The 27364-nt window shown below is 52.0% G+C and overlaps 2 protein-coding genes and 1 long non-coding RNA gene across 4 annotated transcripts; 2 read left to right on the forward strand and 1 right to left on the reverse strand.

Annotated features, from left to right (window-relative positions):
- The first annotated feature begins 3421 nt into the window (after nt 1–3421).
- TMEM150B (transmembrane protein 150B) lies at nt 3422–10461 on the forward strand. Its single transcript, XM_019627920.1, has 8 exons — nt 3422–4160; nt 4467–4593; nt 4987–5062; nt 5243–5302; nt 5388–5455; nt 5676–5803; nt 7323–7506; nt 9911–10461. Exons 3-8 carry the CDS (start codon nt 4995–4997, stop codon nt 10120–10122), a joined length of 720 nt encoding a protein of 239 aa, XP_019483465.1. The 5' UTR covers nt 3422–4160; nt 4467–4593; nt 4987–4994; the 3' UTR covers nt 10123–10461.
- BRSK1 (BR serine/threonine kinase 1) lies at nt 10449–27082 on the reverse strand. Of its 2 annotated transcripts, none has more exons than XM_019627918.1 (19): nt 26780–27082; nt 25137–25231; nt 24953–25038; nt 22813–22953; nt 19697–19813; nt 19582–19615; nt 19431–19499; nt 19010–19156; nt 18569–18600; nt 18006–18176; nt 17367–17464; nt 16989–17148; nt 16714–16774; nt 15899–16268; nt 15464–15512; nt 15239–15362; nt 14527–14728; nt 13171–13260; nt 10449–11082 (listed from the first exon to the last, which is right to left on the reverse strand). In XM_019627918.1, exons 1-19 carry the CDS (start codon nt 26913–26915, stop codon nt 10925–10927), a joined length of 2340 nt encoding a protein of 779 aa, XP_019483463.1. In that variant the 5' UTR covers nt 26916–27082; the 3' UTR covers nt 10449–10924. The 2 variants fall into 2 exon arrangements, with proteins under 2 accessions (XP_019483463.1, XP_019483464.1); XM_019627919.1 differs by having other exon boundaries at nt 10486–11082; nt 25137–25245; nt 26780–26861.
- LOC109373781 (uncharacterized) lies at nt 16198–16806 on the forward strand. The gene is made up of 2 exons (XR_002122281.1): nt 16198–16288; nt 16665–16806. It is a non-coding gene; the product is annotated as an uncharacterized LOC109373781 (long non-coding RNA).
- Nucleotides 27083–27364: the final 282 nt, after the last annotated feature.

The following is a 27364-nucleotide window of genomic DNA, read 5'->3' on the forward strand; positions in this document are numbered from 1 at the left end:
AAAAGGAAGTGATTAGGCAATGACTTCCCCCACGTCCCCCAGCCCTTGGCAGCCACCAACTTACTTTCTGTTTCTGTGGACTTGCTGATATGGAAAATCTATGTGCTTTTTCTGCCTGTTGACCTGAGTGGGTTTTCTCAGAGTTGAGCCAGTCTCTTCCTACCCACGCCTTCCTTGCCCCTCTCCTTTTTTTTTTTTAATTATTATTATTAGTTTCAGGTGTACAAAACAATGTAAGTTATACATTTCACCCCTCACAAAGTGGTAACCCCCTCCTCCCAATCTATTGCCCCTCTGATGTCGTATATATCTACTACAATTCCATTGACTGTTCCCTATACTATACTCCATATCCCATGACTATATATATATAAAATTATAGTTTACATACAATATTATTCAGGGCCCGGTTGTGACCCCTCACAACGTCCCAGCCTCACCTTTCCTTGACCTATAGCTTTCCTTGACCTATAAATTATCCCCCTGCAGCTTGAGCTCAGAATGTCCTCTGCCCCACCCCACTGTTTTAGAAAATTACCCTGAAACTTATGATCAATACCCTTAGGCTTATTAATCACAATCTCTGTGGTCTAGCATTTTTTCCAGGCTACTGCCATCATTGTTCCTGGGTTGATGATGCCACCAGACAGCCACGTTACCAGACTCCTGGAACCATCACGTAGCCTCTGGAGGAACGGCCAGATTTTCTCTTAAATACCCCAAGCCACTTTGAGAATGTTAAGACAGTTTTTGGAGGTGTTAACCTGCTGCCTTCTCAGACCACCAGGGCTCTGATATTAAACGCTTATTCTATGACCCAGCTCCTGTGTTGGTCTATTGGCTGAGCGGCTCAGGCAGCATAAGCCCCAGACTTGGTTGGCCTCTGGTTTCAGTTTCACAGGTGGCAGACTGATGTCCTAGCCTGAAGGCTTTTGCTGCCCACCCCTGTTCACTTTATCTTTCACCGGCATCACTTCCAAAATATTCTTTCTGTTTCTGACTCCATCGAAGTACTTGCTTCCTGGAGGACCTAATGACACAATAAGACTGTGAGGTCCAGGTATCTATTCTACAAAGCAGCAAAACCTCTAGGCCTACGGATGGCTCTTTAGAAATGTGCAAGTCACCTGAGGACCCAATGATGTCAATACCTAGCTTTACATGGCATTTTGTAGGGGCCAGGCACTGTTCTAGGTCGTCACATGAACTCACTCTAGAGCCCTGGCACCATTATGATCCTTGCTTTTACAGATAAGAAAACCAAGCTCCGGGGACACCTATATCCCCTGCCCTGGCACAGTTTCCCCTCTGGGAAAAACAGTTCCTGTCCCAACCAGAAGTGGTTTCCTAAACACGAAACTGCAACATTATCTCACTCAGAGGGAGATGACAGTCTCTTCCCTTAGCTGAGCCAGGCCAGCAACTCCAGTTTCCAGAAGGATCCAGAAGAATCCAGGTCCCCAGCCTTCGTGGACAGTGGGTGGAGCCTAATTCCCAAATTGAAAGTAGCCCACCAGGTTTAATTAAGCCCCTTGACAGGAGGGGACAGGGAGGAGAAGCATTTGGAACTAGGTGTGGGTGGGGGGGTTCAGGGATGTGGAAGGTGGGGGGGGCGTATGAGAACTTGTCTCACTCCATCAGGTACTTTTTGTTTGCTCGTTCCCTGCTGTGTTTCCAGGATCTAGAACAGTGCTGGCACACAGTGGTTCCGCAGTCAATATTTGCTAAATGAAACACACACACACACACACACACACACACACACCAGGAACTCTGATCACCCTCTTGTCACCAGCAGCTAATGTACACCCCCTGAAAAGAAACAGTCCTATACTGAGTAAGTACCATGTGCCAGGTGCCCATCCAAGGTGGACTGTGCTTTTATTTTCCCACTTGATTCTTTCCACAACCCCCCAAATAAAGGGACCAGCTCACTGATTCCACATCACAGCCCTCTGAGGTAGTTACTCTTATTATCCTTATTTCACAGATGAGGAAACTGAGTTGCAGACAGATGAAGCCGCTAGTCCCAGATCATACCATCAGCAAGAGGCAGAGGTGGAGATGCAAACCCAGTGACATTACACGTTGTATCTACATATTGAAGAAACTGAAGCCCCCTACCCAAGGTGACTGGAGGCAGAATACTGCCCCCCCACCCCCACAAAGGTGTCCACATCCTAATCTTCGGGACCTGTGACGATGGCATCTCACATGGTGAAAGGGACTTTGCTGGTGTGATTAGATTAAGGATCTTGGGGTGGCAAGATGATCTTTACTATCTGGGTGAGACCAATGTAATCATAGGCTCTTTATAAGTGAAAAACGGGGTCACTATCAGAGGAGGGGGCATGATGACAGTAGCAGACTTTGGAGTGAGGCACTCTGCACACATGGAAAGGGCCACATGCTGAAGGACGTGGGCATCTCTAGAAGCTATAGAAGGAAACGGCAAGGGTACGGACTCGCCCCTGGAGCCTTCAGATGGAACCAGCTCTATCAACAGCTTCATTTCAGCCCCTAAGACCCATGTCAGACTATGACTTCCAGAACTGTGAGCTTATAAATGTGTGTTGTCTTAAGCCATTAAATTTGGGGTACTTTGTTGCAGCAGCCACAGGAAACTCATACAGGTGCCAAGCTCTTAAGTGGCAGAGACAGGGTTTGAACTCAAGTTTCACCAAGTTGAAAGCCCTGGACCTTCTGGGCTATCTCTTGGATGTGTGAAGTTTGGAACTATTCCAGGTGCTTTTTAGTCAAGAAACCGACACTTCGACTTCTACAAGGATTAAGGAATCTGGTCCACAAAGATGCCAGTGACACCTCAGGGCTATAATGAGAATTAGTGAGTTAACCCACGTGGAGCACTAAGATGTGTTAAAGATTACATCTCTTTCCTGTCTACATACCATCAGTGTCAGTTCTTCTCTGTCTTCCCTGCTCAAGAACCTTCCACGGCTCCCCAGTATACTCAGGGTAACGTCCAAGCCCTTCATGGCAATCAAGAGCTTTGGATCCTGGATCATTTCTCCTAGTAGGTCCCACACTCCATAACCCACTTGACCCGCACAGGCCAGGATTCAGGGACCACCTGGACTCGACTGAGAAAGCCTTCCTGCAGCTAGCAAACTCACACCCGTCTTCTTTTCCAGACCTTCATCCATAACCACACACACATTTGCAACCATTGTTAGTCAGCCACTTCCTCTTCTGGGGGCCACCATGCCCTGTGCTACGTTTGCTATAATACCTTGTATTCTAATCGTTGGATCCATGTGTGTCTGCTCTTCAGCCTGGGAACCCATTGAGGACAGGGGTGGATTCTCATTCTTGATTGATCGCTGGGCCCTTCAGACACTTGAGTCCCCAAAGAGGTGGAGTCCATGGATTATTACACAGCCATGAAAAGGGATGGTGCCCTGATACATGCTATAACACGGATGAAACTCAAAAACATGATGGTCAGTGAAAGAAGCTAGACACAAATGGCGACATAGTATATGATTCCATTTATGTAAAATGTCCAGAATAGACAAATCCATACAAAACAGAAAGCAATTTGGTTGTGGCCAAGGGCTGCGGGGAGGAGGAAATGGGGAGGGATTACTTAATGGGTAAGAGGTTTCCTTTTGGGGTGATGAAAAAGTTCTCAAACTAGATAGAGGTGGTAGTTAACCTGGGTGTGTGCTAAATGACACTGAATGGTTATTTTAAAATGGTTAATTTTGTTTTGTGAATTTTACCTTAATTTAAAAAAAAGAGGTGGGGAACTGAGGAAGGAGGCACTCCCTAGGTGTGAGGGAGGAGGAGCTGGGGGCTGGACTCCAGGGCCTGGGGGAGCAGGAGGAGGCTGGGCCCAAACACCCAAGTACCAGGAGAGAGGAAGCCAGAAAATAGAGGGCTGCTGTGTGGATAGAGCAGAATTGGGTTCTAGTAGAGGAAGTCTTTGCTTTCCTGTGGAGATGTCATTGTCAAGGTTTCCCACCCACCCACGCCCTGTCTGTTGGGGAACTCCAGCCCAGCAGAGGAAGGGAGAGGGGAAGGCAAGTTGGGGGAAGGAGGCGGGGTCACTGGGGGCCCTACACCCAGCAACCTAAGGACAGAAAGTACACTCAGAAAGGAGATGGACCTGCAGGCCTGGATTCTGAGTCCCTGAAAAGGTAAGAGCTGGGAGGTTGGACCTCAGGGGCTAGAAAGAAGTGCATGTGTTCTAGAATGGTCTGGGGACCCCGACTTCTGAGTCCCCCAGGGAGGAAGGGTGGAGAGAGCTGGAAGCTCCAATTTGTGGGTCCTGGGGAGGATTAGGGCTGGGAGTTTTCAGTTGAACCCATAAAACAGGAGGAAGTTGGAGGCCCTCTAAAGCTAAGGTGCTGCCTGGTAGGTTCTGAGGAGACCAGAAGTGGTGGTTTGGGGGTGAGGTCCCTAGAAAGTGGGAGTCAGATTACTGGCCTGACACTATCCTGCAGGTGTTCCAGCTCGTTTGGACTTTGGATCTGCGAAGCCCCGCCCCACATCCCAGCTCTTCTTCCCTGAACCTCTCATGCAGCCCCAGTCCTGGGACTGAGAGAGACAGAGAGACAGAGAGACGGACAGGTGAGCATCCTGGGGGGAGCCCTGAGGCTGGCAGTAGAGGGGAGGGGCTGGGAGAGACCTTGGAGCTGGGTTAAGGTAGCACAGCTGGAAGAAACTCCAAGATCAAGGTTGAAGACCAGTGTTTGAAGGACAGTTGTAAGATAGGGAAAGTGCCCCAGGCTGAGAGCTGGCCTCATCCAACCAAACCCCGGTCCATACTTATGTCTGGGAGCCAATGGGGACCTCAAAGGCAGGGGACCTCAGAGGCAGGTGGCCACAGGAACCTTAGGGCAGGTTCCTCACCTAAAATGGAGGGAGGGAGAGGGAGAGGGGGAGGGAGAGGGGAAGGGAGAGGGGGAGGGAGAGTTGGAAGACACACGCAGAGATATTGGTGGTCCCACACTTCCCCTACAGAGCCTGGCATGTGGGGCTACCTGTCCATGCTGCCTGCTTTCCTGGCCCTCTGGGCTGCCGCTAGCATCTGGACAGTGTGAGTGTTAGAGGCAGGGTGATGCTGGGTCTGAGGGAGGAAGGGGATGGAGGCCTGGATTCCTGGGTGGGGAGAGGCTGGGGGGCGGGGGGCCTGGACTCCTGGGTCGGAGGGAGGAGGGGGGATAACAGAAAAGTTACTCAAAGCCGCTACTCATTTGATGTTTTCCCTCTCCTTCAGTTTTGCCATTGCAGTGGCCAACAGGACTGTGAACCTCACGGAAGGCATCCCATATATCAGGTAGTTACGGCACTTGGTGGGTCCAGAGGGAGGAAAGGGAGTGCTGGCTCTGAGGAGCCACAGGATGACCCTTTATCTTCCCCAGTCTCTGTGGATCGTACCCGCCTCAGAGCTGCATCTTCGGCCAGCTGCTCAACATGGGAGCTGCTATGGGTAACTGTGCCCCAGCACTTCCCCTTCAACGTTGCCCGCTCCCAGCCAAGGGGACCCCAGCCCCTCCTTCCTCAGACCCAGGAGTCCAGGTCCCCAGCCCCTCCTTCCCCAAATCCGGGAGTTTGGCCCGCACCCCTGAACCCCCGGTCTCTCCCATCCCACTACCTTTCCCCTCCCGGGGTGGGGCCCGGGTCTCCTGCCCACTTCCCTCTCCTCCCAGCCGCCTGGATCTGCATTCTCCGTTACCATCAGCTCCGGGACTGGGGCGTCGGGAAGTGGTTTAACCAGCTGATTCTGTGGTCGGGGCTCCTCTGTGCGCTGGGCACCTCCGTGGTGGGCAATTTCCAGGTGAGATTCAATGAGCTCGCAGAGCCCAGCCCCGGGTTCTGGCCAGCCAGAGGATGGGACTACAACTCCCAGCATTCGTTGGGGCCTCCGGCTTCTTTTTTCGGGGGCTGTTCCCGCACAGCCTCCTGGGGCTTGTATTTCTCTGTGGCTCTCGGGCCCTGAGGGGGTGATGGTGAGTTCTGCTATTTGAATGGAGCGCCAAGTGGGAAGCTCTTTATAATTATTTGGCTGCACCCTAGGAGGTTGGGGTAATTCACTGCCACCAACCACCCCCATGATGAAATTACTGAGACTCACTCATTTTTTTTTTAAAGATTTTATTGGGGAATTGGGGAAGAGAACATTGTGTTTTTCCAGGACCCATCAGCTCCAAGTCAAGTTGTTGTCCTTCATTCTTAGTTGTGGAGGGCACAGCTCAGCTCCAAGTCCAGTCACTGCTTTCAATCTAGTTATGGGGGGCGCAGCCCACCATCCATGGGGGAACCGAACCGGCAACCTTGTTGTTAAGAACACACGTTCTCACCAGCTGAGCCATCCAGCCACCCATTGGCAGCTCAGTGGCAGCTCAGCTCGGGCGCAGCTCACTGGCCCATGTGGGAATCGAACCAGCGATCCTGTTGCTCAGCGCTCGCACTTTAACCAACTGAGCCACCCGGCTGGCCCAAGATTCACTCATTCTTAATGTCTGCAAACCACATGGGTTGAGTGTCCACTTGGTTTTACATTCTGTACTATTTTTATTCATCGGCACAAGAACTCTAGGTAGGTCCTTCTTGGCCAAATCCCACAGAGATTTTTTTTTTTAATTAGCTGGTCCATGGTGGTCAGAAATGAACCCAGATTCATAGACTCTAGAGCCTGCATTCTTAACAGTGAAGCTCAGTAGATCTTTGTAGAATAAACGAATGGAGAAATCTCACTGATTTATTTTATGTTATCATTTTACTTTACTATAATATCTCTGATTCCAAAGATTGGTGAAACCCCTGGGTGTTCAGACCAGAGGCTGCCTCCAGCTTGTCAATAATGACCCATCATATTTGTACAGCCATTCATTCACTTATTCGCTTATTCCTGTGTTCCTCAACCTTCCTTTTTCTTTTACTATGACATCACTCCCCTGAGGAGCCTTTTAAAGACATTTTTCCCTAATCACCCCTTGTCACATGAAATTTTTAATATTTTAAAATTTTAACATAACATGTACCATGTATTGTTAAGCCACAAATCATTGTAATATTTAATAATTTTTTGCCCTCCAAGAACCAATTTTTACTCCGTTGGTGGTAGTATCAGCTTTCCCCCACCCTGGTTGAGAATGAAAGATTTATTGCCCTCATATTTATGAGTGTCTGCTATGTGCCAGGCAGTGTTTTAGAGACCGAAGCTAATCAGTGAGCCAATCACTGGGCGTGGCAGTTGTCAATCACTGTCCCTGGGCTTGATCGGGGCCCCTCCCGCCTCATGGCCCTAGCCTTCCCACAGGTCTTCCCCTCAACTATCCCCACTCCTCCTCCAGCAAAAGAACCAGCAGGCCACGCACCTGACGGGGGCCTTCTTCGCCTTTTTTGTGGGCCATCTCTACTTCTGGCTGCAGCTCCTTCTGTCCTGGAGGATGAAAAGCTTACCCCAGCCCGGGGCCCCCTGGATCAGGCCACTCCGCCTGGTCCTCTGCAGCCTCTGCACCATCCTTATGGTGACCAGTATCCTTATGGGGGCTGGGGGTAGGGTTGGGGTGGGTGTTCATTGGGGTGGGTCTGCTATGTGCTAGTCTGGATGCCCCCTCCTTTCTCAGCCCCGCTATAGCACAGTTGTCAGAGTGACAATTTGGAGTCATGCTGCCTGGGTCTTGCTGCCTTGTCCACATACTAGCTGGGGGAAGGTCTGCTGGTTTCTTAACTTCTCTGTGCCTCAGTTTCCACATCAATCAAATGTGGATAATGACAGGGCCAACTGGGGGTTTTAATGAAGATGATACATGTGAGGTGCTTAGATCAATGCCTGGCACATAGTAAGTGACCAACAAGTATTGGGAGGATGATAAACCAATCACTTGGGTTACCCGCAATCCACTTGGGATACCTGCTCTGTGCCGTGAAGCATGCTGGCTGAGACTAGAAACAGAGGTTCAGACAGGGGGAGTCTCTCGGCCAAGATCCATCATAAAATTCAATTGTGAAGGGCTGCAGGCTGTTCACACTGGCTCTCAAGGGCAGTCTGTGTGTATCTCTTGCCAACTCCACGTTGGGTGATGTCATGTTAGTAGCTTTAAACAGCCATGGTAGGAGTACTTAGGCTTACATCACAGGAAATGGCAAACGCTTCAAATTGGAACTGATTAATAATCATTTACCAGCACCTCTGGGTGGCATCTCTACTCTAACCCATTTCTGAGTCAGCCCAGAACCCAGCCCGGCACACCTCTGGGTGAGTCAAATCTCTGTCTGAGCCTCAGTTTCCATGTCTATAAAATGAAGTTGCTTTTATCATACTGATGGTTATCACAGCTAGGCGGAGTACTCTGAGGAAGAGGAGGGGCTGCAGACTCCACCATTGGGACCACTTGCCTCTGTGGGGAGAATAGAAGGGAGGCCGAAAGGACCTTTACATTCTCAAGAGGCTGGAAGAAGTCCAGTTGAGGTCCTGTGCTGGCTGCACTAAATAGATCCCGTTCACTCCCCAGAGCAGCAAATTGAATTGCATGGACCAGGTGGGAAAGGCTACTCCAGCTACAAACCAGCATATCTCCTCTGCTGGGCCCAGTTGGTGATAAGATCCAGCCCAGCCCCTTTCATAGTCCCCGCTGGGCTGATCATCAGTTTAGCTACAGAGTCCTCATTCTGTGGGGCTTAAATATCCCTTGGCTGCCGGGAAGGGGGATGGACCATAAAGAAGGCTAGCTGAGTGTGGTAAGGGCTGGACATCTGCAAAAATGGGTCTCAGACCTTGCAGATTCTGAACTGGTCCTGCAGAACCAGCGGCTTTGGGCCTGGGTCAGGAGGTTGGGGACACTGCAGGTGCTTGCATGCAGAGGGTGGAAAAACCAGGAGGGGAGGGGGAGATACGGCTTCTGGCAGGGGTGGAGTTGATCTCCAGTGCTAAGGTGAGGCATTAGAGGCTTGGGCTTCTGCCTGGGGGCAGTAGAGAGCCATGGAAAGCTTGTGAACGGGAAAAGAACAGGTTAGTTCTGGGGGTAAGCAGCTTGTTTGGGTGCTTGCACCGTTTTTCTCAAGAGATCCATGGGGTCAGGCGTATTGACTGCCTCAGAATCCTTGAATGAATGAAATAATGTCTAATCTGATCTGGCGGGAGTGAGTCCAAGCTAACTTGGCTGAGAAGAGGGAGAGTGTTCCAGTGAGGGAAGTTCCAGAAAACAAGAGGCATCTCTGCTAGGCTGGGGCTTGGAGTATGTGTGCACTGCAGTTAGAAAAAGGTTTTAGGGAGTTGGGTCTGGGGAGTCAGTGAAGGGACAGGGCAAACCAGCAGAGATAGATGGAAAGCCAGAAAGAGACAGGCAAGGCAGGCAGAACAAGACTTGGGTCAACCAGCTATCCATGGTACATGATAAGAGGTGGCGAGGGTGATTTGGGGCACATGAGTGGATGGTGAGGCTGTCCTATCCGGAAAAAGGGTATTTTAGGAGGAAGATTCAATTCTCTTTGGGAGTGAGCAAGAGGGACCTGAGGGCCATGGGTGGGTGAATGTCTTTAGGAAACGCTGGGTATTTGGGGGTGGAAGCAACGCGCCTGGTTGTCTGTCACGGGCAAGCAGGGAGATGGCAGAGGCTTCACAAGGTCAGGGGGAGCTGATAGGAGGATAAGAGCCTTGGGATACTGGGATATTGGATAATGAAATAAGAACAGGAGGGACATGCAGGGGAAAATATTTGGGAAACAGCTTGAGATGGAGACAGGACAGGAGGGCATCCCTTTGAGTGTCCTGGGACTGTTGAGGAGGGTGGCTGGCCAGAGAGGTCATCCCGCCAGGGCAGGGTGAGCATGGCACAGGGGGGTATCGAGAGATGGCCTTGCCTGCCCAGTCACACGGCAACCCAGCTGGGTTCCCGGATAGTTCCTGTGGCGGTGTGCCCTTGACCCTGGTGTAAAGTGGTCATCCTCCACACCTGGCCGCTGCGGTCCGCCTCTGCTGCCTGTGAGTGGGCCGTTGCCATGCTGCTCTTCACACTCTTTGGCCTCTTGGCTGTCGACTTCTCTGGCCTGGACAGCTGCACCCTGTGTCTCCAGCCGGGCCCCAGCCTCAGCCCTGGGCCACCAGCCTCCCCCATCTCCCTGCAGACCCAGCCAGCCCAGGCGCCCTGACCCAGACCTTGCCCTCGCTGGCGGAGGCAAAAAAGGTCAATCCCTGGAGCCCCCAAGATGAACCACAGGATGCAACTTCGGGGATGAACCATCAGAGATGAACTTTCAAGAATGTGCCATCTATGCCTCTCCTGGTACCTAGAGGGTGTACATGTGTGGTGGGGCTGTAAACAACTGGTTGGCTGGCATCTTTGTGCCCTTCTGTCCCTGCCGTCCAGCTCCACCCCTGCAATCAGGGCCACCCAGGAAGTGAGAGGCCAAGGCCAGCCAGCCATCCCTGATCAAGGCTATTTATTATTGTTATTAAATTTTTTTTTTTTTTTTTGGCCACCGGCGGAATCAGAGACAGGGACGCAGGCAGGATCACGTGAAACCAGAATTCCTTCCGGAGAGCAAATCCGTACAGAAGGTCATGGAGGGAGGGTAAAACCAGGGGAGGGGGAGCCCAGGAAGGGAGAGCTGGGGATGACACAAGTACAGATGGCCCTGTCCATCCGGATCTGCTAAGCCACCCCAACCAGCCCCCGTCCCTCCCCAACCCCACCCCACAGAGAGATTGATCAATAAATAAAATAATAAATTAATCAATAAATAAAATAGAAACAGCTCCCCGCCCTCAGAACCCCCTAAAGCCACCCCCCCATTGGGCACGGCCGCTTGAGCCCCATCCCTGCAGGGCAAGGCCGGGTTTGTTGTGTCTTCCCCCTCCCTATGTATTCCTTGGGCCCTATTTACAGATTCACAGTTGGGGGGCAGGGAAGGGGGGTGGAGGGGGCTCCCCTCCTTCCCCAGCCCCCTGGGGTCAGGGCAAAGGGGTCCCGTTGGTGGCCAGGAGTTTCTTGTCTTTGGGGGGTCCTCGGCGGGGAGAGCTGGTCAGCTCTGGGTCTGGGCGGCCAGGCGGGGGCTGCAGGCTTCGGGGTGGGGTACCAGCTGGCCGTGTCTGGGCCCCGTTCTTCTCATCTATGGGGAGAAAGCAGTTTGGCACAGGCTCCAGGGCTGTGGAGCCCAGCATGGAAGTTCCTGCTATCAACTGGTCTCAGTAACCCTAAGGCCACCAAACCCCAGGGATAGCGCTCCAGTGACAATGTGCTGAGGCCCAAGCACCCAACATAAGGCTGGAAGCCTGGGGAGATGGTTGCCAGAGGTAACCAGACCTGGCAACCCTAGAACAACAGGTCACACATCCTAGGTTCCCTCAGACCCTTGTGGCTTTGGAAACCAGGCCAAGTTTGTCCAAGTGAGACCCTGTTGCCCAACTTCAGGAGACATCTCAGAGACTCTAGTTATAACACTCTTTGCCAAGGGACAGCTTGTGTGGCAACAGATAAGATTTGAATTCCCCCAATCATAGCCAGAGGGTCTCTCATTTTCCACTACCCTGGTTGTTAGGGGGAACGCTCCTTGGCAATGGGGTCTGGGGTGCCTATAGCAGGTTGTTTGGGGGTCTTGGGCCCTCCCAGTTGGACCTGTCTGACTGGGGTCACCTTTTTGTGGGGTCTGTCTTCCCCAGACTAGAGGACCGTGGTGGTAGCACTGGTTGCCAGTCGTCATCTAGCAATTTTTATAGGGTCCAAAACAGTACCTGAGGTCCCCTAGTAGAGACTGGCCCCCTTAAGAGACACTGATTCCTGGAGGCCTCATTGTCATAGCAACCAATAAGGCCCTTCCCCCTTGTGGGGCAGACTGGGAGGTCGCCCCCTGCCCTGTTCCCCTTTATAAGTTACATGTCTAAGGCCCCAAGGGTACCTGTAAGTCCTGCATCTTTAAGGGTGTACCCTTTTGGGAACCCTGGTTGCTAAGGCCACCTTTCCTTGGCAACCAGGTCCAGAAAGGTTCAGGGAGCCTAACTCGCTTTCTGGTTGTCTGGGCAACCAGGCCCAGTGGAGATTAATGATGCAGGGTTTCTCCACTCCCCACTAGTGACACTTGGGGCCAGATAACTCCTTGCTGTGGGGGCATCCTGTGCACTTTGGGGTATTTCGCAGCCTCCTTAACCTCCATCCATGAGATGCCAATAACACCCCTTTTCCCCCAAAACTGAGAAAACTGAGACAGCCAAAAATATCTCCAGACATTGCCAGACGTCCCTTTGGGGGTTGTGGAAGGCCGGATCATGTCCTGCTACAAAGCGATCCACCCCCTGATACTGAGAACAGTGATTATGTTACTTTATAAGGCAACAGGAATCCTGTAGTTGTGACTAACACTAAAGTCCTCAGGTGGGGCGATTGTGTTGGATTATCTCAGTAAGTTTTTAAAACCTTTCCCAGCTGAAGTCAGGGTTGCAGGGAGATGTGACCACAGAATGACCTTCAAGAAGATGTCGTGTTACCAGCTGTGAAGATGGGAGATGAGCAAAGGAATATGGGCCTGTGGCCTCTCAGAAGACAGAATCGGATCCTCCCACCCCATAGCCTCCAGGAGGGAGCGTGGCCCGGTTCTTGGGACACTTTGATATTAGCTTTGTCATTTCTGACGTTGGTGAAATGGGCCCTGAGTCTGGAACCACTGCTCCCAAGCAGACTTGACTCTGGGACTTGGGGTTCTCCAGTGACAAGGCCACCCAAACTCCTGCCCCCATGGCTGGGGTCCTGTTTACCTGCTCCCTGTCCCCATGGGGCCTATGGGATACCTATTCCAAGGGGAGGAGCTGCCATATCTCAGGAGTAGAGCTGAGCAGGACTCTCTCCACTTAGGAATTCGGGTCATCTCTGGTTGTTAGGGAATTCTACTTCCTGACAAGGAGCCTAGCATCTGGGAAGCCCCACCCCCTGGAGCACAGGGTGCATGCTCCCAGGTGAGGCCCAGTCCTTGAAGGCCAGCTCAGCAGGGCCAGAAAGGGCACCAGCTTCTCCAGGAACCTGCTCACAGGTCTGCAGATGATGCCTCAATGAAACAACAGTGTCAATGCAACAACAGGTGGTCCTTGCTGCCCCACAACTAAAGCCTCACCTGCAAACCAAATGCTGCAGCATATGGTCATCAGGAAGCCTCCCCTTCACCCCACAGGATAGAAGAGGGAGATAGCCCCACACCCCTGCTTCCCACCTGCCAGAGCCTGTACGGAGGGCTGGTCATGAGTGCTCAACAGCTGTGCCTGGATGGTCTCCACGACTCGCTTGAACCGACGGCTGGGACCTGGAAGGGGCAGGGAAACAGACTGACTTGGGGACTGCTGGGGACAGGGAAGGCCCTCCCATCCTGTGGAACCTGTGGTCTCTCCACCCAGCAAAGGACTCTCCTTCTCTTGGTCTCAATTTCTCCCACTCTATTGGGGCCAGGCATAAATCCATGGTTTGTAAATGGAGCTAAGAAATGTTGGATTTAAAATAACAATGGGTGTTGTTTACTATTTAAGTGGGTTCTATTACGTGTTAGTTTCCAGTGGAGGCCATGAAGCCAGAAATGTAAGAAAAATCAATGGGAGGAAAAAAATCTTAAAACTGAGAATGTTCTGCATTTTAGTCTTTAAGGAAGAAAAAAAAAAAGCCATAATTCATTTTGGTGATGTAACACCCAGTGTTCCATAGCAACCTGGTTTAGAAACTATGGGAGCAAGCTCATCTCCCAATTGTGACATATTAACCCTAGTGACAAGGAGAACAGACAAAGGTATCCCTCCTTCTCCAAACTTATTATCAGGACTCATGAACCAAGTAGAATTGGAAAGAAGGCATTTCTGTGGTTTTCATCTCTTGTGCCAACTCTTGATTGGTTGTGGCTGCCTGGAGTTTCTGAGGCTGCTCTGAACTCAGCAGGAAGAACTGCTGTGACCGATTGGTAATGTCTGCTCTGGGTGAAGGAATGGAGCTTGGTTTCTACGTTTTCCACCGGTGACAGCATCACCCATGTCTTCGCTCTTCTGACATAGTCTTTTTTTTTTTTTTTAGCTGAGCCATCCTGCCACCTGTTGGCAGCTCAGCGGCAGCTCAGGTTGGGCTGGGAATCGAACCGGCAACCCTGTTGCTCAGAGCTCACACTCTTGAGCAAGCCCTTAAACACCTGAGCCATTCAGCCAGCCCTAGAGTCTTAAAGTAGTAGGAAGAGCTCTGTACTGGGAGGTCAAGAGACCTAGGTTGAGCCCCAGCTCTGTCACAGTGTGCAGCGTGACTCTGGTCAAGTCAATTTAGGACTCACTTTCTTTTTCGTCAGATGGATGATTACTAATACCTCAAAGGCTACTGAGAATCTTTGAGGAAATAGTGAAGCACTAGGCACATTGTAAATGCTGTTATGACATTAACTGTGAAGGGAGAAGATGTGGGTGTCTGAGTGAGGAGGGGGTTCACCAGCTGAGCACCATCTCCTCCTCCCTCATGCTGCCCTTCTGGGCTGCTATCCTACCTCAGCTGCCTTGTGTGTCCCAAACACTGGGCTGGGGCCGTCTAGTCGAGGTAAACTTACCAGAGATGAGAGTAAAGGTGACAGAGTAGATGCCGCCACCACCACCACCACCATCCCGTCGTGGGGAGGGCTCTGGCCCCTCAGAGGAGCTGATGTCCACCTGGAAGCGGACAGGCTTCTGGAAGACGGAGGGGCCACCGCTGGCCTTGTACTCAGCCCTGAAGCTGGTCTGTGACAGCACACTGTGACTCAGGCTGGGGATCTGAGAGAGGTGGGGGACATAAGGAGGGGGTGACTCCAGTGACCTGATTCCAGGGAATGGATAATCAACCCTACCACTGCCTCTGCCCAAGGAATTAAAAGTCCCATCAGTCACTGGGGCAAAAGGGATAATAAAAGGCATCAGGATGCCCCTTGCCTGCTGGGATTTGTAGTTTTCTCCCTCCTATATAAACAGGGTACAAGAGGAATAACTGAGCAACTGATTCCCAACACAATGGTAAGGGAATGGCAAGTCATCAATCCTCAGGGGACACTAATATGCGGTAACTGTAATTCAGAATTCTATTTCACCACTTCCAGACCCCAGGGCACAACAAACCTCTCCTGCTTCCTTTCTCCCACAATGACCAAACCCAACTCTGGCTGTAAAACTACAAATCCCATGAGCCCCAGGAGGAAGTCAGGCCTGTGCTAAGGTGGTAAGCCCCAAGGGCTGCTGGGATTTGTAGTTCTGTGGTGGCCTAGGTCCATGGGCACCCAGTCCCCTCACCGACAGGAAGGCATGGACAATGTCTGCTTTGATGCTGCTGAGAGGTTTGTCCTTTAGCACGAGGAATATTTGTTCTTCTTTGTCCAAGGAGATGAAGTTACCAAACCAGGAGCGTTTTGCCAGCCTAAGTGGGAGGGGATGGTTGGAGGAGGGTCAGGAGGGGGCTAAAGGAATGACTTCCCCCTCCTCTCCTCCATCCCCTCTTCTCTTTTTTGTCAGACTCACTCTGGAGAGGACTCTGGCGTCAAACTGGACATCTCCTCTGCGGTGGGGACTGGAGGGGGGAGGGGAGGGTATGGTCAACACTTGTCCATCATCCTCGAGTCCAGCACACAGGCCAGCAGTCGCCTCCAACTAGGGGGTCCAGACCCAGTGTCTATTCACCTCCCAATAGCTAAAAAACCCCAAATGACAGGCTGCCTGATGTTTCTAGGGCTGCTGACCCATTAGGCCAAGCCCCTGGGTGGGGCTTACTCGCCATGAGCCAATGGGAAGGTGAGCCAGAGCACCCAAGAGGCGTGTCCTTCAGAGGAAGAGGCCCCACCTCCTCCAACACCTGCATCTCTGCTCACAACCCCATTTTCTAGGATGTGGGAATCCGGGCCTCAGACTCCTCCCCACATTGGGACGTAGGATTTCGCGCTCCCAGGGACCCTGTACCCTGCATCTTGCGCCGGTGAAAGCGAGGGGAGCCCAGGAAGCTGTTGCGGATAGAGTTGAGACGACTCCTCCAGGCGGCTCCCCCGACGCCACCGCCGGGGCTTGGAGGCGGAGTTGTTCCCGGGGTCCCAGTGGGACTGGCCCGGGGCGTGTGCAAGGGCGAGTGCAAAGGGGTCCCCCCGGAGGAGCGTGGGGAGCCTGGAGGACCAGGCAGGGGCGTGGAGCGAGCACTGGGGGGAGGGGGCTGCTCCCCGGCGCCCCCACCCCTGGGGCCCCGAGAAGGCAGCGTCTGCGTTTTGGAAGTCGGAGAGCCCCCGCCCCGAGCCTCATCTCCAGCCCCCGGCTCCGGTGAGAAGGAAAAGACCGGACTCTGTGGAGGAGCGGAGGCGGGTAAGAGGACTACAATTCCCAGGAAGCTCTAGGCTCCCATTCACACACTCACGCAGGAGAGCCCAGATGCATGCTGGAACTTGTAGTCCGATTATTTCTTCCCCCCCCCCCATTGTTAAGGGGGCAGGGACTTTTTCTATTATGCTCTCCGCTGTAAACCCAGCAGTGACTGGTACACAGTAGTCGCTCGATTAGCTTCTTTTAAATGAGTAAATGAGTCCCTTAGACAGTAAACACCCAACCCTATAGAGGTGGCAATGGCCCATGGATTAAAATACTAACGAGGCCTTGGGTCTTTTGGCCCTTTAGGGACAAGGAGGCAATATCTCTAAACTTCATGGGAATTATTTTGTGCTGCTCGATCTTTGCTCCACAGGATCTTCAACCCCTTCCCCCTTCCCAATTCATTGGGGACCTGGCCTTACCCTCGGGCTGCTCAGAGGACTGGAGGACAAACCAGTGGAGGCTCCACTGACACTACGGGATCTGTTTCCAGGATAGATTAAAAAAAAAAAAAATCAGGAGTAAGGGCTTCAAAAAGCTCAAATGTCCTCTCCCTTCCAAATGAGGAAATGAGGCCCAGAAAGGGCAGGTGACTTGTTCCAATAACACAGCACCTTGGAGGTGGGGATGGTGTTAGAACCCTTAAGTCCCTTCCCACCCAGGACTGTAGATCCCATTGGAGGGGCAGGGTTCCTACCTCTGGCTGTGCTGGGCCATCTCCAGGGCCCTTCGGGTGGGTACGGGGGAGCCACCACCCCCGGCATCTGTGATGCTCAGGACTTCCATGGACTTCCGCTCTGGCCGCCGCTTCCCGTGACGGCTCAGCATGGGGGAGTCCACACGCTTCCGAGGGGGGTCTGAGGGCCGAAAGTTTCAATCCAATCAAAAGACGGATTCTTCCAGCTGTACATGGCACTCAGCCAGATGGGGAAACTGAGGCCCCAAGTGAAGAGGTGTTTTGACAAAGATCACAGAACAAGTCAGAAAGTCTATAAACCCAGAGCCTCAGGTCCTGCAGCTAGCTCCTTTCCCCCTTGGAAATCTGGGGTCTGGACTCCCAGCCCTGCCTTCTCACCAACATCATTCCGGGGAGGCAGGTCCTGGTCCTCACAGCTGGGGTACCGCTCCTTCCGATCCAAAAGCAGATAATATATCATCTTTTCTTGGTTCTCCCTATTGAGGTGGATGGTGGAGGGTAGGAGAGGATTGGAGTTAGAGGTCAAGTCCCAGAGTCAGTCTCACCCCCTCCTCTCAGCTGTGGCTCTCTGAGAGTTCAGTCCACCCAGTATCTCTGTATATGGTTGCATTTTCCTAGGTATCAAAATGGTTGGTTCCTTTGTCTTGGTGTATATCTCAGCATCGCTTTACTCAATAATAATAATAAATGTAATGATGATAATAATATCTAACATTTGAGCATGTACTCTATGTAAGTACTATGGGAGACACACCATCTAAGTCTGTCTCAGCATCCACTAATACTTTTCAGCATCGTCTGTCTTTTCCCTTCTGGTCCTACCGCCCCCTCGTGGTTCCTCTGGGAACAGCTCCACCCGGGAGTTTTAAGCCACGCCCCATCTAGAGGCCGCGTCTAGGGCGCTGCCGCGTCCAGCGAGTCTGCGCGTGCGCCAGGTCAGGCGCGCCCCTGTCCGCCCGTCGGCTGCGGCAGGAGATACCGCAGTTCACCGGGAGTGTATTTTGGCGAAAGCCTTACTCCTCGCTGCGCAGCTCGCGGTGCAGCCGCTCGCGGTCCCTGAAGCAGCCCAGGGAAGCCATGCTCTCCAGGACGTCGGGGTCCAGCTCTCCATTTGATGGCAGGCTCCGCATGGCCACCCTTCGGCCTGGGGTTGGCTCCAGGCATGGATCCGGCTCATGTTTCCCACCCCTGGGGAGGGGAAGAAACATGATAGGGAACCCAGCATCAGGGATTCCAGCCTTCCCTTTCACCTGAGACTCGGGGGTCCTGGGTCCCAGCCTTCACTTCTCTTGGGAACTCAGGAATCCAGCCCCCCCCCCAGCCCTTCCTCAATGCAGAGAAGTCCAGGCCCCCAGTCCCTCTTCCCTCAGACCCAGGAGTCCAGGCCCCAGTCTCTCCTGTCCTCCACCTGTATCCTCTTCCTGTAGGACCCAGAAGTCCGAATCTCTAGCCCCTCCTCATTCAGGAACTGGGACATCCCACCCAGTAGCTGGCCCTCCTTTTTTGGGGGGGCCCTTGATATTTGGGCCACTGTCCCTCCGTCCCTCAGGAACCCCTGTGTCCAGTTCCTCCATACTTACAGGTACCAGGGATGTTTTTGAATTTGCTCCAGCTGTGAGGGGGTGGGTAGTAGAAAAGAACAAGTGAGGTTGTATGATCACAGTTGGTCGCAATGAAAGTTGATGGGGTGGTGGGGGTCCTTGACTGTGCCCACTACACTCCCAAGGGCAGGATGACTGTTCTTGTCTCCCCTTAGTGGTGGCTGAAGGAATTGCCCTGTACATGTGCCGTCCAACTACTCTGGACCCTGTCTGGGCCACGTGGGAGGGCCTGTCTGGGTAAAGGGGAGAGGGATGATCCTCCCCGTTTTGGAGTGGCAGGTTTGCAGGACTTGGTGCTCCTCCTAGCCATCACCCCAGGGACTGACAGGCCAGTCCTGGAAATCCATCCTCATGAGTCCCTTAGGGATTCTGTCCTCATCACCCATTGTCCTTGTCCCTGTCCTGGTCCCCCCAACTCACACTGAGCCTTTTCTCTGGCTCCACTTCGATCATCCCCCTCAGAAGGCTCTGGCAGTCTGGAGGAATGAAGTGTGGCATGTGGAAAACTCCCCGTTTCACCTTCTCCAGCAGCTGGCGGAGGTTGTCATCATCGAAGGGTAGAGCTCCCTGGGTGACAAATCACCAGCCACTGTCCCAAGCTCTTCCAAGGCTCCTGGCTGCCCCATCCCTTTTGGGGACCCCCTTGGACCATCCCACAGCTCTGTGACTGAATGGTTACCTCCAGGATCTTGGTCTGCTGGTGAATACACCCCCCACCTTCCTGATACCAGTTAAATATTTGAGAGACAACCTATGCAGTGAGGATGGAACTTCAAGTTCTATGCTTCCACCAGGCAGGATTGTTCTAGAAATGAAGCAGGAGAGGTGAGGGGTACCTTACCACAAGCAGGGCAAAGAGGATGACGCCACAGCTCCACATGTCTGCCCGGCGGCCGTCATACTTTTCTCCCTGGAAGAGAGCAAGACCAGCCATGAAATTCACTTCACCAGGCTCCCTCCACTCCTCTCCCCACCACCTGCTCCTCACTCACCTTAATCACCTCTGGACATGCATAGTGGGGGGACCTGAGGGAGAGACGTGACGTCAGCCTCTGGCCAGCTTCTAGCCCTCTCCTGGGGACTCAGGAGACCAGGCCCCTGACTCACCCACAGCTGGTCTCCAGGAGGCTGTCCCCCACCTGCAGGGACGCCATGCCGAAGTCTGCAATGCGAATGTTGTTCTTCTCATCCAAAAGTAGGTTCTCAGGCTTCAGGTCTCTGTGGCTGAAATAGGTAGGTGGGGCTCAGGCCTCTGTCTCCCTCCTGGAGGCCTAGGCCCCATTCACTACCTCTCAGGGGGGGAACACTTCTGGAATCTCTGACTAGAGACAATTTCAAACATGTCCCAAGGTAGATAGAAGAACATACATAGAGAAGCCCCTGTACCCATTCCCTGGCTTGAGCCATTATGAACTCAGGAAAAATCTTCTCTCGGCACCCCTATATTGTCTCTCTTTGCCCCACTGGGTTATTTTGTGGGAGCCCCCAGACGTTGTATCATTTTATCCACAAATATTTGAATATGTACGAGGCAAGATATTTTGAGGTAAACAGGGCTGATATTGAGCTGGCTCTTTAAATATTTAAATATTTCCGTACTGAATAATAAAAATAAAATACTGCTACCCCAAGCTTGTCACTGGTCCCTCCCTCAGGTCTCCTTCCTCCAGGGCCAAACTTCTTAAGATTTAAGGGTTAATGTCTGGTGGTGGGGGCGGGGACCTGGGGATTCTACTATTTCTGTTGCAAGTGGTCAGAACTGGGTCATACTGGTTGTTAAATATGTTGACTATAGTCCCTTGGAGGTCAGTATTTTTTATTTTTTTTTAAGATTTTAATTTCTTTTTATTTATTTATTTTTTTATTGGGGAATTGGGGGAAGGGGAACAGACAAGTTGCTATCCTTTTGTTCCTCAGTCTAGCTGTGGAGGACGTTGCTTCACTAGCCCAAGTTGGCACCATTGCTTCACTAGCCCAAGTTGGCACCATCATTGCGCTCTTCCTGGGTGATCAGTCACCGGCTTCTGGACAGCCGCTCACAGCAGCTCACAGCAGCTGCTGGCCGCTCACTGCTGGCTGCTTGCTACACTTGGTAGCCCATGCCAACCCACCTGCCATGTTGCCGGTGACTCACTGCAGCCCAGCTCCAGGTCGAGCTGCTGGTCAGCATTTTAGCTGTAGAGGGCACTGTCACTGGCTCTCATATGTGGGATCCAAACCGGGGCCCTCTGGCATCCCAAGCCAGCTCTTAACCAACGCGCCACTCGGCCGGCCCGGAGTCAGTATTTTTAATGTCAGGGTTTAGATGCCATAGTGTCAATAGGGAGGTGTTGATAATTGAAATAAGCTGCCTTCTTATCACCCAGCTTTACGCCCAAGTCTGAATCCCTCCACCCTGATCCCCACCCCATCTCCAATTCCCATCTATTTTGCACCTTAATTAATCATAAACATGCTGCATACTAAATATCTTGTTTTGAGAGCTGAAAACAATTCAGAGAGGAAAGAACGATGTTTTCCTGTGGGCGTTGATGTCCTAAAAAAGAACCTCAACTCTTACCTCCCACCAAATACAAACATTAATTTGAAATGGATCCCAGGCCCAAATGCAAGAGCTAAAACTATACAACTTCTAGAAAAAAACATAGGAGGAAAACTTAGCAACTTGATCTGGGCAAATATTTCTTACATCAGACAAAGCATGAACTGTAAAAGCAAAAAAAAATCAACAAACTGGAATTCATCAAAATGGAAAACTTTTGCTTTTCATAAGACGTTGTAAAAATGCAAAAGTATGTCACAGACTGGAAGAAAATACTTGAAAAATATACATTGATAAGAGATTTGTTCCTACAATAAATCATTCTTACAATTCAGTAATAAAAAGACAACCAATTCAATTAAAAATGGACAAAAGATCTGCATAGACATTCCCCAAAAAAAGATATACAAATGGCCAATAAACACATGAAAAGATGTTCTACACCATTAACCATCAGGGAAATGCAAGTCAAAACCACAATGAGATCCCACTTCACACCCACTAAGATGGCTATAATCAACCAGATAATAACAAGTGCTGACCAGGATGTGGAGAGATCCGGACCCTCATAGACTGCTGGTGGGGATGTTAACTGGTGCAGCCATTTTGAAAAACAGTCTGGCACTTCCTCAAAAGGCTAAACATAGGGCCGGCCAAGTGGCGCGATGGTTAAGAACTGGCTTGGGATGCCAGAGGGCCCCGGTTCGGATCCCACATATGAGGGCCAGTGACACTGCCCTCCACAGCTAAGATGCTGAACAACAGCTCAACCTGGAGCTGGGCTGCAGTGAGTCGCCGGCGACAGCGTAGGCTGCAGCCCCTGTGGCAGTGGGTTGCCATGGGCTACCGTATGTAGCCAGCAGCCAGCGTGAGCGGCCAGCAGCTGCAGTGAGCGGCCGGGCAGAAGCCGGCAACTGATCTGCCTCGCCCGGGAAGAGCGCAATGATGGTGCCAACTTGGGCCAGTGAAGCAACGTCCTTTACAACTAGACTGAAGAACAAAATGATAGCAACTTGTCTGTTCCCCTTCACCCAATTCCCCATCACTGTTCCCATCCCCCCAATTCCCCAATAAAAATCTTAAAAAAGAAAAGATAGTCTTTAAAAAAAAAAAAAGGCTAAACATAGAACTCCCATAAGATCCAACAATTCCACTCCTAGGTATGTACCCGAGAGAACTGAAAGCACAGGTACACACCAAAACCTGTACATGAATGTTCATATGTCCACATTATTCATAATAGCCCAAAAGGAGAAAGAACCAAAATGTTCACCAACCGGAGAATGGATAAACAAATTTGGTCCATCCATACAATGGAGTATTACTCAGCTATGAAAAGGAACGAAGTACTGACACCTGTTACAACACGGATGAACCTTATAAACATTTTGCTAAGTGAAAGAAGCCAGTCAAAAAAACCACATATGAAAAAAACCAAACAGCAAGGCTGGCCGAGTGGCTCAGTTGGTTAAGAGCTCGCTCAAGAGTCCGAGCTCTGAGCAACAGCGGTTCGAGTCCTGGCCTGAGCTGAGCTGCCGCTAAGCTGCCAATAGGTAGCAGGATGGCTCAGCTAAAACAAAAAACAAAAAAAACCCACATATGGTAGGATTCAATTTCTATGACATGTCCAAAATGGTAAATCCATAGAGATAGGAAGCCAATTAGTGGTTGTGCCCCTCACCAGATGGAGTAGCTATGGCAGAAGTCCAGCGCTGATACAATCTGGCGGAAGAACTTCCGGGCCTCCTTGGGGGTCAGTCTCCCCTTCTTTACCAGGTAGTCAAACAGCTCACCTCCAGAGACATGCTCCAGAACCAGGTACCTGAAGGATATGGAGGGGGCAGAGGGCTGGAAGGGGCAAGCGGGGGACCAAAGAGCCTGGTCTACCTCTTCCATCAGTTCCTCAACCCCAACACCAGGCCCTCAATCATGGAGGCAGAGAACCCTAATTTCCATAAGTCCCTGGAAGGAGCAGATTCCAATTCCCATGAATCCCTGGGAGGAAGAGCTTGCAAGTCCCATCAATCCCTTGTAGAGACTCCAATTCCCATCAGTCATTGGGAAGCAGAAACTTAATTTCCATCACCCATGGGCAGGGGAGACTCCCATGTCAACCTCAGGAGTCAATACTTTGACTTATAGTTGTCCTCAGAAGATAAGGCAATTTCATTAGCAACTGGAGGTCCCAATTCTCCTAGGCCTCTAGAAAATAAAGCCCCCTATTTCCATCAGCTCCTGGAAAGCCAGAGTTTTGATTATTAGTTTCTGGTCTATAGATAATGGAATTCTTGTCTATTCTTAGGCAATGACATTTGCAGTGTGCACCACAACTGTCAACTTCTGTGAGGTAAAGACTACAACTCCCATCAGCCCCTGGAAAGTAAAGACTCCAATCCCCATCAGTCCTTCAGAGTAAGAGACTCTAATACCATCAGCCTTTGGAAAGCCAAAATTCAATTCCCATCAACCCTAGGCAGCAGAAACTCCTATGGCAACTTCAAGAGTATTAATACTTTGACTCCTAGTTATTTCAAGAGATATGGCAACGCCGTCAGTACTTGGAGGATGGACACCCCCAATTATCATAGGATTCTGGGGAATAGAGATAACCCACCTATACATCACCATTGGCCCCTGGAAAGCCAAGCATTTTATTCCCATAAATCTCTAGGATGAATAAACTGAAATTACACTAATTCTTGGCAATTATGATGATAGCGTGTACCAATCTAAGCCAATTTCTGTGAAGAAAGTGACAACTCCCAATAGCCCCAGAGAGGTGGAAAAACCCCCCAATTCCCATAAGCTTCTGGGACATAGACTCCTAGTTCCCATCAGCCACCTGGATTTTAAAGACTCCAAATCCCACGAGGATCTGGAAAGTTAAAACTCTCACTCCCATCAGCCCCTCCCCCGCAACCCCAACTCAATTTCTATGAGGTCTTGGAAGGCTGAGATTCCTCAGTGAGACACAAGCTCCCCTGGAGTGGGAGTGATGGCTCCTACTGCTACACCTGGGGAAGCCCAAGAACTACAATTCCCATGAGGTCCTCCTGGGGCCAGGGCAGCTTCCTGCCTGGGGAAACCTGCCTTAGCATCTGATGGGTGTTGGGAGTCAGTTCATCCTGGGGACTGTGTGGTGGGGGCAGAGGGGCTGTCCCCTGTCCTGCTGCCCAGCCCAGCTGTCCCTTGGGTCACCAGAGTCCAGACAAAGGCCTGTTGTCTGAAGTCCGGACAGCTTTGAGAGATGAACTCAGAACTCCTAAGGAGTACCATTGTTGGATTGTCCAGTCATAGTGCCCAGAATTATGTTGGGGGAGGAGAGGGGCCTCCAATGCTCCAGAGTGCGGGGGTTGGAATTAAGCAGGAATCCCTGGGCCTCGGGCTTTGCTAGGCCCCATTGCCTTAGCAAACAGGGTATGGGATTGGATAGGGAACTGTCCTTAGCAAGTTGGGTCTGGCCGAGGGCATCCAGGTTATTCAGTATAGAGTGTTCCCTCAGTGCAGCGGAATGAGTGAATGGGGCTGGAGTGCAAGGGAGAGGATCAGCCTCTGTCTCCCTCTCAGGGCAGCTCAGGCTTGATGGTCCTATTGCTGAGGCATGTTCGACTGTTAACATCAGGCCAGGTCAGTGTGGGAACAATCTGTTAGGTGTGTGCGGGGGGGTGTCCCTGTGTAGTAGAGAAGTAACTGGGCCTTCAGTGGCCCAGCCAGGAGACCTCAAGTTTCCCCAGGCCCCTTCAGGCCTTGTTTCTAAGAAAGGTCCATGCTAGGAACTTGGGGAAGGCGCATGGAGGGGCTGGGTGTCTATAAATACCTACAAATATTTCTTGTTCTCGTAGACGTCGTGGAGCTTGAGGACGTGTGGGTGTTCAATGAGCTTCAGGATGGCGATCTCCCTCTCCACCTGGGGGACAAGGTGGTGACAGAGAAATGGAGGTCAGCACAGCTTCTCTGCCTCCCACGCCCATCATTCCCATAGGGTCCCCTCTCCCTGAAACACACCTTCATCAGCACCGATTCAGACAGCTTCTCCCGGTTCACGATCTTGATGGCGACCTTCTGGCCCGTGATGCAGTGGACCCCGAGTTTAACCAGCCCTAGGGGAGCAGGACTGAAAATGTGGGGTGTGCTCCCAGAGCACTGTCCCCTACTTTGGCTCTTAATTACCCCTCGCTACCCTGTTTCCTCCTTCTCCCACTGGCTGTTTCACAGTGGCCTGATTCATCCTGACTTGAGCTCCTGGGGGCTGACAGTCGCCATGCCCACAAAACACAGTTCTCTGCCCTGTTGCCTAATTCTGTTCCTCCTGATTGTCCATCCATCCACCTGCCTTCGCCTCCACAGCCGCCTTTGATTCTCACCTCGATTCTGTCCTTCTGGGGTGCCTCTATAAGTTCGTCTAGTCTTTCCTCACTGTGTCTCCATAGTTTTGTCTCTCCCAATCTGCCTCCTTCAAACCTCTCTCTCTCTCCTTCAACCCATCACTTCCTTGAATTCATTGTGCTTCAATCTTCCGGAGACTCCATGTCTCCCAAGGAATATAATCTCATGTTTGCCTCCATCCCAAACTATCCTCTCTACTCCCTCCCAAACTCTGACCTTCCAATCTCCTTCTTTTAATAGCAGCTATAGCTGGGTGCGTGTAACCCCGAAGGGTATGCCCACTCCCTAAGGGAAACCCCAAAGCCACAGACCCAGGAGTCTGGGTCCCCAGCCCCTTTTCTCTCAGATATGGAAGTCCAGGCCCCCAGCACCTCCTTTTTCAGACCCAGTAGTCCAGGCCCCCAGCCCTGCCCCCTTAGGCCCAGGAGTCTGGACTCCCAGCCCCTCTTCCCTCAGACCCCAGCCAGGCCACTGGCCCCTTCCTCCCCATAACTCCGGAATTCAGGTCAGCAACACCTTCACACTCTCATCACTAGGTTCTGTAGGTCTGACTCTCTCCCCTCAGGCCCTGGCCCTCAGCTTCACAGAAACTCTGGGCCCATCCCTGGGCCCCCTGCCCAGGTCACAGGTGTTCAGCTCCCACCACTCATCCAGCAGGAAAGAGGCCATGACTGGTGCCCCCTCCCCTCACAGCCCCTGCTTAGGGATTTGCCTCTTACATCCACCTTGCACCTCTGCTCCTGGTCCTCACACTGAACCAGCATGCTGGAGAATGGGGAGGATGCTGTAGACCCCATCGCCCCAATCTCACTCCCTATCATCCCAACGGCCTTCTGAGGCCAGAGGACAGTGCAAAGGGAAGTAGCTTCCTGGGTGCAACCCAGTCCGGCGTCTCACCCCAGCCTGCGGCTGTACTGCACCAAGGACCTCTGCTCTCATTGCCACCATCCCTGCTGCAGGCTGGCCTTCCTTCCCCACCGCTGCCAGTGCCCCTCCAACCTCTGCCCCAACCGGGTGGGAGCCCTTGGGCCCCAGGATCCTACAGGAGTACCGGACCCCAGACCCCTCATCCCCAGGACCCCAGAGTCTGAGCCTCTTCCCCACTCTATCCTGGGAACCCAGCTGGACCCCAAGTTCCTTTTCTGTGAGGGACCCAGGGGTCTGAGCGGCCAGCTGGTGCCCTTTGAATACTCGTGAGTCCCGCCTTCTGCCCCCAGCTCCCCCTGCCCCCGCCCCCCAAAGTGTCCCTTCCCCTGGCTCACCTGTCTGTCCCTTGCCCAGTGTCTTCTCCAGCCGATAAGGGCCCACGTATTGGGCATGCTGGGGTGGGTGTGGGTGTGGGTGCGGGAGGTGGTAGGCGGGGGAGCCCCCGCCTCCCTCCTTGGCCCCAGACGACATGGTGCCCTTGGTCCCGGCCCGACCGGCCCCCCGGCCGCCCCCCCTGCGGCCGGTCGCCCCGTCTCTCCGGTGGGGGCCGGCGACCGCTCTGTCGCGGCCCCCCCGGCTGTTCCCCACCTCTCCGGGGGTCCCCAGGGGGCTGGGCTGGGCCCCCCAGTCGGCGGGCCGCGGAGNCAAGGGATTTGTAATAGATATGTATGATATTGGGGGGAAATGGGGCGGCGGATTGGGGGAGAGGGGTTGTCACTTCAAGGGGTAAAAAGTATATCTATTTCACTGTGTTGTACAGCTGAAACTAATTCTAAAAAATGTGTATTTCATAATAAAAATAATTTAATAATAAAAAATGAAATGCCTTATAATGGCAGAATTTCTCACAAAAATTCTCTCATTATAGGTAGGTAGGTAGATGATAGATAGATAAATAGATAGATAGATTATAGATAAAT

This window comes from Hipposideros armiger, unplaced genomic scaffold, assembly GCF_001890085.2.
Source record: "Hipposideros armiger isolate ML-2016 unplaced genomic scaffold, ASM189008v1 scaffold_742, whole genome shotgun sequence".
Taxonomy (NCBI): Eukaryota; Metazoa; Chordata; class Mammalia; order Chiroptera; family Hipposideridae; genus Hipposideros; species Hipposideros armiger.